General features: G+C 47.5%; 1 protein-coding gene across 1 annotated transcript; it reads right to left on the bottom strand.

Moving 5' to 3' along the window:
- Positions 1 to 9,966: 9,966 nt before the first annotated feature.
- On the bottom strand, positions 9,967 to 13,928 carry LOC104913263 (serine protease inhibitor Kazal-type 6-like). The gene is made up of 4 exons (XM_010719011.4): positions 13,801 to 13,928; positions 11,864 to 11,889; positions 10,960 to 11,072; positions 9,967 to 10,109 (listed from the first exon to the last, which is right to left on the bottom strand). The coding sequence occupies exons 1-4, from the start codon at positions 13,859 to 13,861 to the stop codon at positions 10,064 to 10,066; spliced, it is 246 nt and encodes an 81-aa protein (XP_010717313.1). The 5' UTR covers positions 13,862 to 13,928; the 3' UTR covers positions 9,967 to 10,063.
- Between the last annotated feature and the right edge of the window lie 737 nt (positions 13,929 to 14,665).

The following is a 14,665-nucleotide window of genomic DNA, read 5'->3' as shown; positions in this document are numbered from 1 at the left end:
GTCTGCCACTCTGCTGCATTCTGTCACACAGCAACAAAACGTAACAGAATAATGGTGGGAAGGTTCAGCCTTGACAGCCACACCACCAACATCCACCTCGCACCTTGTGGGCCGACATAGTAAAAATAGGAGGCATTACTTTCGGAGCAGCCATTGGACTTTGAGCATAGATAACTCTGAGGTTTGAACTGTGAACGTCTACAGGATTGAAGTGCAAGGTACTGCAGTAGGACTTGCTGAGCCAGACAGCTGGAGAAGACAGAACCAAGGGAACGTGTTCAAACGTGCCCTCATATCTTCTTGCCCAAAGATGGTGCACACACAGAAGTCGTGCAGTGAAGAAGTGGGCCTCCTTTCTTTTGCTCTGTACATGGAACTTGAAAAAAAGATCTCAGTTTTTTTGAATAACACCAGGATTGCATCCCAGAATTCCGAAGTGCTTAATAATCTGAGACAGACGTGCATTCCTCTTCCACGTATCTTATAAGCTGATCTGGAATACATGAGAGCAGCCTGCATAAAATGGTAACTCATAACTGTTACTGACAAGTCATTATGGTTTTTATAACTGGTATCGTTTCCCCTATCATTCTGTATTTGAAGATTGGTCTCACAGTTTGAATGGTTTTGAATACAGAAACCTGCGTACTTCACTGGCTCTCAAAAATGCTGCAGTTTTCCTCAGCTGAGAGATTGAGATATACGAAATTATAAAGCTGTGCATAAGTCAGGTGCTAAACTGATGTTCACCAAATCCCACAGCACCAGAGCGAGGGCTCACTCATGTGAATTGAAGCAGCTTAAAGCCATTATAAGAGTGGCAGGTAGTGAAACCCTGCAATTTGTTGCCAACGGTTGTAGTTGAGGCAGGTGCTATCAGCAAGTTCAGAAAGGAATTCAGCTCTCACATTTCTATGGTGGGACATTTCCAAGCCTCGCTTACGTTATAGGACATCACCTGATTTTGTGCCAAACCACCGATATTTACAATAAGGAAAATGAATACTACTCTAATTAGCCCTCAAATAAGGTTGTCATTGCTCGTGGGCTCGGAAGAAAACAGCCATGCTGACATTGCTTCTCTGTTGTGAGAGAGAAGGCACTTTGACCTACTTGTGTTTCCAAAGCATGGATGGGCACTGGGAATAGCTGTCAATGCTCTGCACCCCCTTAATGTTCAGTTCCCATTTTTTATTATATTGGGGTCTCTGAGAAGTATTTGATCAACTGTTTTCACAATCTGTTAAACAAAATAGGATTAAAATAATCAAAGGAAGAATACAGCTTAATGATAGAGTTCTGTTGACTGTTCTGTGGCACTCTGGAGGAGCAATAAATAGACCAGTCAGAATATTCCAAATATTTTCGTGTGTCAGGACTGTACCGGACTCCCAGTACATGTCAAGTGTTTTGTATGGTGTTCTATCTGATTATTCATACCAAAAGAGACAGTCCATTTGGAAATGAAGTTATTTCTGTAAGCTCTGGATATCTGACAACTCTAATACCTCGCAGTGGCATGAATGCTCATCACCAGAGGTACACAGTGACAGCTGAAGCCAAGAACTGAACTGCAAATTCAGCTCCACAAATCCTGCTGCACGACTGTGAAATTTACAGCCAGTTGCCAATTTTTTATTCCTGACTTGATATGTGACTGACAGCAAATGGATGCCAAAAGGTTTAAAGCTATTTTCCACTCTGTCTATTCAGGATGTATTTAAGACTGATGTGAGGAGCATCAGATACTTCCTTCCTTCCAATAAGATGAAGCCCATGCAAAAATGGTTTCAGAGGGCAATGGGAAGCACTCTTGATTCACTAAGGCTATTAAAAACTAGAAGCTCTGGGTGAAGAAGTGCAAGAGGGCAGAATCCTCCGACATTTCACTACTGACATTGCAGCAGTCATGTTGGATGCTACCCAGAATGGGTGTGGGTGACCACTGCACCCAGATGAATTGGCCGATGGATTGCAGGAGAAAGATTTGAGTGGAAAAGGTAACGTTGATGAAGAAAATACAGGACTAGAAGAGAAAAACACTCATCTCTCTTGCAGAAGACATGACACACCTTTCAAACACCGTGAGTTTCTTATGTGGGTCGTGTTTAGCAGCATCCTGTGACAAACACAGGTAGCAGAGCACTGTACTGCTATCCACACTTTAAAAAGGGCCACTAATCAAGACATTACGTTTTAAATACAAGCTAACCTAAACGCCTTGAGGTCTGGAAGAACTGCCTCATAATTAGAGAGGAGCTATTCCAGTTTGGTTCAGTTTTTGTAGAGAATGGTGAGAAATGGCCTCTATGGCTTACAGCACTGTTTGATCCCAACTCCAGACCACACTGCCTGCTTCAGACCCTCATTTCCCACAGCCCAGCTGTACTGTCCATCCCAGATCCCCTCCCCTACAATCCCCAGTTGTCTTTAGATCCCTGATACACACAAGAGGCCTCGATCTCACCATCCACACCTCAGTCCCTTCCCAGTGGCATTCTGCAACAGGATTTCAAACTATTTATACACTGGTGAGCTTTCCCATACATCCCTAAACTTCACTACTTAGGCCTATTCATGAAATATGCACATCTCTGCAGATTCTTTGATGCTTTTGATACTGTGAGCACTCAGATGTTCCTTTCGTTCTCAGAGGTGTGTGCAGAGCTCAGCACGTTTCCTTGCCTCACAGACACATACAGTGCCACACCACTGATTCCCACAGCTCTCCTGTGGAAGTTTCCCCACCAACCCATTTGCTATTGGGAAATAACAGCCACAAGTCAAAGAGAGCTTGTTCTCAAATTGCATAACACTTTTAGCACTATGGTGGTGGGCACAGCACAGAAAGGTGCATCATCAACACTTGATTGAAAGTTATTTTTTCCTGTCAACTGTCTGGCTGGAAATCACACACTCACTCCACTCACAGAGCACATTTCCCCCCCAAGGCATTTGTGTATTTAGATTAAAAAAAAAAAAAAAAAGAGCAGGTCTTCCACTGTCACCATGTCAGGGGTCCCCTCATCTTTTACAGCTGCTTTGCATGGCTATGTGTTTGTATGCCATTGGCATAGCAGTCTCTGAATGCTCTGCAGGAGGCAGTGTTGTGGTATTGTCAGAGTGCTTTGATTTACACTGTGCATTATTGATGTGTTGCAAGCTAAAAGCTCCCTTAGCAACCATCTAAGTTCTTTCCTCAGGTGTTTTGCTCTTGTATGGGTCATACTGGAAGAGCAAGCAGCAGCACAGGAAGCACATATTTAACAAATGGTAATAGAACTGTAAGATATGATGCTTCCTAGGGGAAACTGAGCTGGCTCTAGTAAGCCTTGCAAAAAGCAACACCAAGTCCTTACCCTGCTCTCTATCTTCAGTCCGCATTTCACTACATACCTGGGTGTGCAATGTCTGTGAGCAGTGCACACTGCAAGCACCAACACAATCTCAAGCACGTGCCCCAAGTGTAGCTGATAGCAGTGGGACTGCTGGGTCCCTCTGCTGTCCTAGTGATGGATATTGCTTCAATTGGGACCAAAATGCATACTTTCCAAAAAAAAAAAAAAGTATAATAGATTGGAGATGAAAATGAGACAGTGACAGCATTCGTTTTAAATCACAGAATCACAAAACAGCCAGGGTTGGAAGGGACCTCAAGGATCATGAATCTCCAACCCACCTGCCACATGCAGGACCAAATCTGATGCATCCCTTGCAGATGTGTCTAGACAGAACAGCTGTGTAGAAATGCCTTTCTCCATAACAAGCAGTAACATTAAGAACAAGAGAATCTGTATCTAATCCTGAGCTGCAGATGTAAGTGGATTTGTAACTCGATCTGAACGCTACCAGTGAACAATGAATGAACTGGGACAAACGCATTCAGAGCTACTAAATCGCTTCCTTTCAATTGCAGCTGGAAGAAAACAGGCAAATAACTGAAAATCCTGCCTTCCTTAAACAGAATCAAAACACTTCACTTTGTAAGTGTGTTCCCACTTTCAAATAGTCCTAAGTTTTATGAATCCAAGTAACCTTAAGTGATTTTTCTGCCCTTCATCTGTTATGATTGGTTTTGTTGGTTCACTGAAAAGTACTTAACACTTCCCTGAAGAGACGTTTCATTTTAGACAAGAGGAGAAGTGACCAAGTTTAGGCAGGTTTAGTTCCATCACCAATAAACCACAGTGCATGGGTTTACGGAATGAAATTCACACAGCGTCTGTGCAACACTCACGCAACTGGTTAATTTGAACTCAATTACTAAACTGACAACAGCAATCTGATAACGTGAAGATGACTGTATCTGGTATAAAACTTCCAGGTGCCCTAAGATACCTGCCCAGTTGAACTTACATTGCCATTGCAGAGACACTTGTTGCTCTCAGAGGTGTGGAAAGAAGAGCTGAGTGCCAATGCTGGGGCTCGGTGCTGGTCCTGGAGCATCTTCATGGTGTTAGGATCTGAACTGGGGTCAGAGAAGAGCAGACTCAGGAGAGGTGCCCAGCCTCAGCCAGCAGTTCACCCAGTGCTGTGCTGGTGAAGCTCACAGCAGCCACTGAGATGAGAGCAGCAAAATGATCTTGTGATATAAGATAAAATATAAAATCTCTTAAAGGATAGATAGCCAATATGGATAATTGCAGATCCACAGTGCACAACTCAGCCAAGTACAGGGCATGCTTCCATGAACTATGGAAGGAAAAGTCAGTGGCACCTTGGAAAAAAAAAAAAAAAAAAACTCAAGACATACCAGACCAGTGCCAAGTTAGACTATTAGGGCAGCAAGCAAGGCAAGCGGAGTGAGGGCTGAGTTCCTAGCAGCAGCTGACCTCTCATAAGGCTCACTTGATCAGTGCTTTAACAAGGCTCAGGCAGAAGCTGTGGGCCAGGCATGGGATGAGCGCTGTAAACAAGTGGCTGAAGCCCTGACAGCTCTGGAGGAGCTGAGCCCTTGGAAGCCAGAATGAGAGCCTGAACATGATCATAGAATAGAACTCACATAAACAATATTTGCGGAATAGAACAAGCTCAGTTGGAAGGGACCCTTCAATGATCAGTGAGTCCATCACCTGTCCCCTCATAGGACCACCCAAAATCCAAACACTCCTTCAGCTCCAGCAGCTCAGGACTGTGCCCACTGCCCTGGGCAGCCATTCCATGCCCACCGCCCTCTGGGGCACAACCTTTCCCCAGCCCCAACCTGACCCTCCCGTGGCCCAGCTTCACTTAGTCCTCTGGCAAAGTCTGAGAGCTCCGCACGATGATGTCTATCACTGGACAAGACTTATTTTCTATCAGGTGCTCAGCTCACACACAGGAAAGTCCCGGTCTGCGGCAGCACCCAGCGCCCAGAGCCGGTACTGCACCGGCCGTGCGTCACCACGGGGACGGGAACCGGCACCGATCCAGGCCCTGGGGGGACGTCACCGAACCCCGAGGGATGCTGGGGTAGCCACCGGCCACAGCAACGACCAAGGAGCTACCAAGCAAAGAGCATCTATCGAAGCAGAGCCGCGGGACGAGCAGCGCTTTGCTGGGGCAGCTCAGCGCCGCGCCGCCCTGCACCGAGCTGCTTAATTCACTGCAAGAACAGCTGGGCTGCCCGCTCCTGAAGGATGTCCCGAAAAGCACCACCGAGGGGCAGCAGCGGCCACGGGGTCTCCTGGCCTCCGCCCGGCGGTCAGCAGGGGGAGCCCCATAGCCGGCAACGAGCGGAGCGCCGCTGACAGCGCCAGCAGGATGCGCCCTGGGCACCGCAGTCACCGCCGATGTTTTTATCACATATTACCCTGCAGAGAAGGACGCAGAGCTCTTTGGGAAGAAAGCCAGAACTGCTACAGCCAGCCCTTCCCATAACACCAACATCTCTCCTAATTAACAGAGCAGTTTTAGATCAGAAGCACCACATTGTGCAGCACCTACATTTCCCACCTTACCCCACACACCGGGCACAAGAGCCAGCCCTGCTGCAGCCACTAATGCTGCTCCTTAGGGCCAGCCCCAGGTTGCTCAGGGCAGCGCCCCAGGCCCAGCAGATCTCAGCTATGGCCTTTTCTTTCAGACCCGGTCTGAGGCTCAATCCCTGCTCCCTCCAGAAACCCCTAGAGCTGACCTTCCTGAAGCTCCGGTCCCCTCATGCCCTATAGGTTCAGAACGTCTCAAAGATATCACTAGAGCTATAAAGCAAGTACTTCTTTAAGTGTCACCCACTTTTCTTAGGGCATACATCTTATATCTTTCTCCCCTATTCTCCCTTCATGTATTGTGGTAATACACATACATCGTTATAAGCCATTTCTGGAGCAACATTATAGGACACTAACACCAGCCACAATTAGTGCGGCTACTCCAATGAGACGCTCCTACACCACACTACTTATTCTGGGGAGAGGAGAAACAAACCAACTCTTCCACTCCCATTCCAAAACACAACCCCCTTACCTTCTCCTTGCTCTGGAGTCCATAAAAAAAAAAAAAAACAACCTCAATGTTTCCCCTGGGCCTCTATTTAACTTCACCACCAACAATGGGGTGGAGGGATCTGTTAGCTGATTCACAGCATCTGGGAACCCTCTCATCCCAAAGCTCAGCTGCTCTCTAATCCTTAAAGGATCCAACACACACAGATACCCTTCTACTGTTTCCTGCAAATGTCACTTTTAATATCTTTTCAGTGCCTTGCAATACAGTTCTCCCATCTGTCTCCTGAGCAATCATTTCTCTTGGCCCCACAGCTCTGCCTTCCCTCCCATATCCAGTGATAGAAACATAATAAAAATGGGAGTTGAGGGCTGGAGCACTTGCTGAGGCAAGTGAGCTGAGTGGTGAGATGGACACTTCAGAAGGATGCTGTGGCTCTTTAAGGGGGCTCCTTACCAGACAGAGCTGGGCTCCCCAGTGGTGCATGGCAGAGAGATGGGGCAATTGAAAGGAAAGAGGTTGCAAATGGAGAGAAGGCAAAAAGTCTTCACCATGGTGACAGTCAAACTCTGGGACTGGCAGCTCAGGGAGACTGCGTGTTCTCTACCCTCGGATGTCTTCAAATCTGGATGGGACAAAGCCCTGAGCAATCTGCCCTGGCTTCTGGAGATACTCTTCCACTAGTCCCAAAGTCCCTTCCAGTCTGTCCCAATCCCCTGGGAACAGGAACAACAGAATGCTGATCTCCCTGCCCAGCTTGGAACACTGCCGCAGGAACCACCACCCTACATCATCCCGCAGTAGCTCAAAAAGCCTTATCAAGAGCTGTGAATGTCAAGGGAAGAAGTAGGACAAAGGATTCCAATGAGTTGTGACAGGGACACAGGGCTATGCTGGGGAGGAGGCATTGGTGCACAGCAGTTAAATGGGCCAGGAGCCAGGGCACACCATGGTGTCAGCCGCATCACCAGCAGAGCAGAGCTTGTGATGGAGATGTGGAGATGCTCCTTCCCCTTCATCAGGGTGCTCAGCTGTGAGCAGTGCTTTTTGTTCAGTGAGAGCAGCCATGCGGAGATGTAATTCTTCCCTTATTTCACTGCAGAGGGGCTGTGTCAGGTGATGGAGCAGCCACCGTGGTGCTGGGACAGTTCTCATCCAGCCTTGGCCCTTGGTCCAAGGAACTCCCTCCCCGGGGAGAGGAAGAGCTGCAGAGTTGCTCTGTTATCTAATAGAGGAGAGATCTCAAGTGTTTCGTGACTCACTCATCTTTCAAAGCTGTCAAAAAAAAAAAAAAAAAAATTAAAAAAAATCCCACAACTTAAAATGTGGAGGAAGGAAATTAAAGGAAAAATACCAGCTGAATGCTTGGTTTCTGGTTCAGTATGTGCCCAGGACTGCAGCTGGACATAGCCGAGAGCTCAGCCCAGATAGTTCCATGCACATCCCAAAGAACCTCCCCCCTCCAGGCCAGAGGGCTCACTGTCCTTGTGTTCAAAGGTTACAGCTAAGTGACCCCAATCTCCCTGGGTTGGGGGCTGGGAGCAGCCATGGGGGCACTCACAACACTCCCTGTGACCGAAGGCGCTACGAGGGCTCTCCCCACCTGGGCAAATTGCTCCAAAATGGCTGTGCCATTAACAAGAGCTTCCTGGTATCATTGTGTTTTTATACTTCCAGATGCAATTGCGTTCCATGATTGCAGTTATGAGTCGTTGGGCGATTGCTGAGGTCTGCTTTGCATGTATGTAACATCAGCTGCATTGCACAACACCATGGATCCCCACATGCCATGTCCTTGCCTGAGCTCATCTTCTGCACTGCCTGCTCCTGCTTCAGGCACTTGTATGCTTGTTAAGGGGAACAGCTGCTGGAGGAAAGCGAAATGGACGAGACCACCCGCCAGCTCCTGGGAAGTTTACCTGGCTAAGCCCAGCTGGGGCCAAGGAGAGCTCTGGTTACAGTCAGTGCTGACACCACCAACTGAGGCAAGGAGGAGCAGAGCCACCCTTCTCCAGTCTGCCACAGTGTTGCCGGGGGTGGTGGTTGGGTCTGGAGGGGTACAGAGGTGGTTCTATTTGCTGCTTGCGCTGAAAGAGCAGAATGCCGGCTGATTATAAAACAGAGAAGTCTCGCTGCTTCTGTTCTCTTGTGATCTGTCCTTGTTATTTCAGCCTCCAGATTAAAAAGGATTAGGCATGGGGATATACCATGAGGCTTTTGGAGTCGCCAAGAGCCATCTGAGGCATAGAAATGTCCCATATCTCCCCTCTCATTAAAATGTCTCTTTCCATCTGAAAAACTGTATTGAGATACAGCACTATTCCAGAGCCACAAATTGGCTCACAGGGTAACTCCAATTGGAAAGGGTATGCAGGGCTCATCCTAATTCAGACAATAGAGAGGATGATAAAGGTCCTCCCGCAACTCACTGGGGTCCTTTGTGATCAGTTGTCCTCAGGCAGGAGGTGCTTTTTCCTCCCCTCGATCTTTTCATGTTCTGGATGCCTAGCTGTTATGTTTACTAAAGAAACATTTGAATTTGGAACAAAGCAAATTACAACTCTCCTTGGCTACAAAATATAATGTCCCAATTCACTTCAAAGCCTGCAGTGTGGCACCACAGGCAAACACTCAGCTCTGCCCAAACACCGTCCAGGAGCTGAGATGTTCAGCGTAAAGGTGTTTGCAAAATGAGTTGGCTGACCTCATGATAAAATCTGAAGCTCCCTTTGAAACTTAAGTGTTTAACATTAAGTGAGTAGAGTCCCATTGATGTGCTGCCAACGTTTTAACAAGGGGATGCCACAAGCATTTCCCTGTGTATGTTTTGTACAGCGAATGGGGAGAGACTGTAGGCTTAATTTTCTCTGGTTGGCACAAAGAAGGATTTTCCAGCCAGCATCAAGGAGAGAGAGAACAGCAGTGTGAAAACTAAAGAAAGAAATCAAGTTTGTGTGCAACTGCAAACTAATGCTGGTGAGTTTACAGTCTTCGAGGCAAAGCCCTCTTTTAGGACAAACGAGGAAAGTGAAGTCTCTGTGCTTCTGCCTAAAGCCAGCCTCCCCTGCCATCTTCCTGGTGCAGGCTTAAATGCAGCAACGCTCCTTAGCCTCATCCTGTCTGCTTCTGGCTTCCCAAGCAGATGAGGCATCCACAGCCACACCACCCACAGCTCTCTGCCACCTTCATGCTCGCACCTCAGTGAGAGGGACACATCTGGGGAGACCACTGAGAGGCAAAGTTGCATGCTGTCACCCACCCTGGGACAGTCAAGCAGTGTGGCCATGTGTCCATCTGTCAGTAGGATGGCATGGCATGGCATGGAAGAGCTGTGGCAGTGGCAGGGAGGGCAGAGCTGTGGGAATCATTGCTCCTGCTCAGGCAGCATGGTACCTCCCGATAGGAATTCTATGATTCTTTGATTCTAAGATGATGATGTAACAGGACAGTGCAGTAAACATTTCAGTTGCTAGCACAGCTGCATGAAAGGCTTATCCGGGTGTTGTGGAAAAAGGAATCCAGCCAAAGAGGTGTGCTGAGTTTTATTTTATTGAGCAGAATGGCAGAGACAAGGACAGCTGCTGCTGTGCCCAGGCTCCTGTGCCTGTGACCGATGAGGATCAGTGGTTGGTGCTCAGGCTCAGCACTTCCCCATGTGCTTCAATCGTATCTTCCCTCCGCTCCTCCTGTAAAAGGAGCAGTATGGAAACAAAGCAGTGTATAGCATCCAGCACAGACACAGCAGCTGGGACAGGGAGTTTGTCCCTCTGAACAAGATCATTTGCCTGACTCTGGTGCCTCACAGGGAGCATCAAGCCATCTTTCCCTCCTCTCTAATTTCCCTTAGGATAAGGCAGCCTTCAGAGTGCAGGATTGATAAGGATAAATCAATTTTTTGCAGGCCTTCGGTCCAGAGGTGTCGGCTCCTATTACAGCTCCTTTAGAGGAGACAGGAGAGGAGAAATTCCAGTCCTTCCTCTGAGATTTTGTGTACTTTTCCACTAAGTCCATTCAGACTTTCATTTCAGCACTTGCCCCGTTCATTGCAGGGGTGTTGGACCAGGTGACCTTTGAAGGTCCTTTTCGACTCAAACAAACCTCTGATTCTATGAGTCTATGACTTTCCTCTAATAATTTGGCATGCATAATCTTACATTCCTCCAGACACTTCAGCATCCAGAGGTGTGGACAGGGAGAGCTTCAGCCTGTGGCATACAGAGGAAAATGAGCATCAATTTAGCCTATGCAGAAGGTCTAGGCAGGTTCAGTGGCCTCCCAGGGCGTGTGCCATCTCTGTATGGCTATGAGCATCACACCAAGCCTAGAAATGAATCAATATTAAGCTGAAATATTCCCAAGCATGCTGGTGAGGAGCTGACATTTGAACTAGACAAACTTAGAGGTCTTTTCCAACCTTAGCCATTGTCTAGGTCTATGATTCTATGGCCAGGGATTGCTCTGTGTGAGGGGAGCAGCAGTGTGGGGCTGGAAGTGGACCATCTCTGCGTGGGTCCATAACCCACCGCCCCCACTTACAGCACAGCCTTGCAGAAGGCACACTTGTTGCCGTACGTCACGCCATCCGTGCCGCAGTGAGGGTTGGACTCCCTTGTGCAGAACACGCTCCTGTGTAAGAACTCTTTGCAGATCTGCAAAAGAAATCAAAAATAAACCATCAGGTTTCGCTTTCCAAGCAGGAAACAAGATCGCTAGTGTGATCTTCTTCCAGCCCAGAGGCCCAAAGCAGCAGTGAGGCATGGCCTGCTTACTGAAAAATGAAGTCCTGTCAGAAAACTGGCCAAAACGGGGGAAATCCTGCCCTGTGGCTGAGAAGGGAAACTGTCACCACCTGGGGGCAGCCCTGGTGTCCCAAGGACATGAGTGGGTTCACCTGGGCACATGGGGAGAGCATCAGCACTGATGCAGCCCCACATGAGCACCTGGCACCACGCGGCTCACAGCACTGCATGGCCTGGGGCTGCCATACACAGCGATCTGGGCATGGGCTGGTTGGACTCGATGACCTTAGTGCTCTTTCCATCCTCAATGGTTCTATGAAGTGAATCGGCATTTGGACAAGCCCCAGTTACGGATTTAGTTTAAAGGAGTCTATCGCTCCTGATTTCACATCCGTTTCATGGAGGAGCAGAGAGACAAAAGCAATACTGCAAGCACAGCCCTGCGCTGGATCAAACCGTGGGGAGCATGTACTAAACCAGCTAATCGTCCCACCGACTCGTTTCTGTTGTGGCCATAGCTGACACCCCTGTGTCAGCTGTGTGCTGTGTGAGCACTCCGAAGCACTGGGGGACCTTGGCAGGACCCACCTGCTCCCAGCAAAACCCAAAGCAGTTCAGCATGCACCAAGATCTGTTAGAAAAGCATTCTTCTAGAGCCAGGAGAAAATGCGGATTCAGAAAGCAGAAAGAGCTGCACTAACCTCTTCAATGTCTTGAGCTGCTACACCTAGAATTGAAACAAACAAACAAACAAAGATTTTATACACATTAGCATTATTTTCTGAGAGAACTGAACCAGTCACAAATCCCTTTACAAACTGCAGCACAACACACACCAGGTTTTCCCTCCTCTGCCATTCTGTGTGGTGGAGGAGGGGTAGGAAATACATTATCGGAATTGCTTTTCAGTATTTTGCTATTTGAAAAATGTTACTAAAATACCATGTAATCAGTCATTCAGCTGCTAACTGCACCGCAGACACATAAACCCATCTCCCTGGCAGGCAGCCACCACCAGGGAAGCAGGGAGCTATGTCAGAGCTGAGCCTCTCTCAGCAGAGATTTTAAAGCTTCATTGAGTCTTATGGCTTTTAGACTCTTGCACCTCTGAATTACAAAACTGGCCAGAACGGTGACAAAAGCACACAGGGGAGATGGAGGAGGAGACCCTGCAGCCAGCATCAGAGCCATCTGCAGAACAGCACAGCCCTGAGGTTTCTGGAACAGCCTGATCCGGATGAGATACAGAGGGATAGCCTGGCGTGATCTGGGGCAGAACAGGCAGTGCCAGACAGTGACAGAGCAAAAATACCTGCTGCAGGCACAGGCTCTGGGCTTGGAGACAGTCAGTCCATCCTCTTTGCTATTTCCAGCCTGCAAACTCTGTGTGGGGCCAGTTCACAGCCATGGGATGGATCCTATGGTGTCTGACAGTGAGTGGGCTGCACACAGCTCTGCAGGAGCTGGGGCACATTACAATGGGACACCCCTCTTGGTTAGGGTGCAGGCTGGGAGCATTGCAGCATCACACCCAGCGGGACCAGTATCCATCACCCCACCCAGCTTCTGCTGTGATGCCTTTCAGGGTTTGATCCTTGCCATTTGTGTATCTGTCACATCCTCAGCTGGGCTGAACGGGGAAGCAGCCATTAGAGCTATCTGCATATTATTTACAAAATAGCTCATTAGATAATTTTTATAAATATTACATGCATCTACACAAGATTTTGTGAGAATGTCTCTTGGCATCTGTTTATTTTATTTGATATCACAGAGTTTGCTGCTATTCTGCCTGGCCTTGGAAAGAAGCTTTAGCACTCTGACGGAACCCAGTCCCAATTAAGACTCAATTAAAGACAGATGAATATTTCATAATTAATGATGTGTACAAAGTAATTCACCTCTTTTCTCCATGCACAGCCTGCAATTTTCTCAAGTGAATTCTTTATTCAAATTATTCACAGAAAAACAAGTATAAATAATTCTTGATCTGCAGTCTTCAATAATGGCCACCACAACGCTTCCACATTCGGTTCAGCTGGACACGAACAACCTATATGCCCTACACATCCCCAAACCATCAGCCAGCCTCCCCAGACCAACACAGGGATGTGTAAACCTCAAGATAAATAAACGCTGGATCCTTTCAATTTGCCCTCTTTGTTCTGGTTCCTTGAGGACATTTGAATTTAATTTTCAAGCTTTCCTCTGCAATGTATTTGGTAGCTGAAACTTTCATCTAATTATGTTGCCGCATCTCTGAGGAAAACACCAACTACCAAATGCTTAGAATCAAAACAGGAGCTGATGACCCTGAGGTATGAGTTTCTTCTCTAACTGGTTCAGCAAAACTCTCCAGCAAACATTTCTACCAAAACTCATGATTACACTCTGCTTTGGTGCATTTGCTGAACGAGCTGCTTACAATTTGCTCATTCTGTCTCCCAGTGACACCTCCACAGTGTTATTCACTGCGGAGGCACACGAGGAATGGAAATATGTGACGCGAGCAAGCAAGTCCCACAGATATTTTCTACTTGCTCAGCTTTCTCTTCAAGCCCGTCATCCAGTGATCAAGGCTCCCCGAAGTTGCTCTTGTCATAAAGTTTTCTTTCTAGGCTACAGAAATATAACTTACCCGAGAAGAACGACAGCAGCAGCAGCAGGCTGAGGAGCACCGAGGTGCCTGTTGCCTTCATGCTGCTCTTTTAGTCCCCAGCAATCGACCAGTTTGGGAGGTGTTGTCTCAGCCACAAACCCACAGCGTGCTCATGGCCCTGCCTCTGTGTATTTATGTACCTATCCGCTGCTGCCCTCATTCCTCACCTTAATTGTGAGAACTTCTTCACTTCGTTTCTAGAGCCATTATTGGTCATGGCCGTGTTTATGGTGCTTTAGGAATGCCGCCCTGTCCACATCAAACTTAGAAAGGGCTAATTACATGAGTGATAAACTTGGACCTGTAATATCTTTGGTTGTTTTTTTTTTTTTTTTTTTTTCTGAATAGTCACAGGATTCTCACAAGGGTGAATTTTCAAAGTGGTGATTCATCGGGGAAGCTGGTAATTTTCATTCTCTGGGTCCTCGCTGAATGCCAGCTCCAAGGCTTTGAGCACGGCATGATGACACTCACCAGACATTACGAAATAAATCACAGCATGAGAATGTGTTGTCTGTGAAACCAATTATGCGTTGTTCTCTGGCTATTTTTGAGGATGGTTCTAAATTTGCTGGGTTGGGGTGGAGAAGCACACCGATGCTCTCATAGCCGTGTGCAGAGTCCCACATAGGACAGCCGCCTCTCCTCCCTGAACTATTTAAACTATAGCTGTCAATGTTTTCCAGTTTTACATTCACAAACATACGCTTCCACAGCAAGCATCAATTATAGGAATTTGGTGCGGAATCAGGAGACTCTCACTCTATTTCCAGCTGTGTAAAGAGTATAGAATCATAGAATCATTGAAGTTGGAAAAGACCACTAACATCAGCCAGCCATCAAC

The sequence above is a fragment of the Meleagris gallopavo genome, chromosome 15 (assembly GCF_905368555.1).
Source record: "Meleagris gallopavo chromosome 15, MGAL_WU_HG_1.1, whole genome shotgun sequence".
Lineage (NCBI taxonomy): Eukaryota > Metazoa > Chordata > Aves > Galliformes > Phasianidae > Meleagris > Meleagris gallopavo.
Note: the sequence above shows the minus strand (reverse complement) of the source record. Positions and strands in the feature narration are given on the sequence as shown.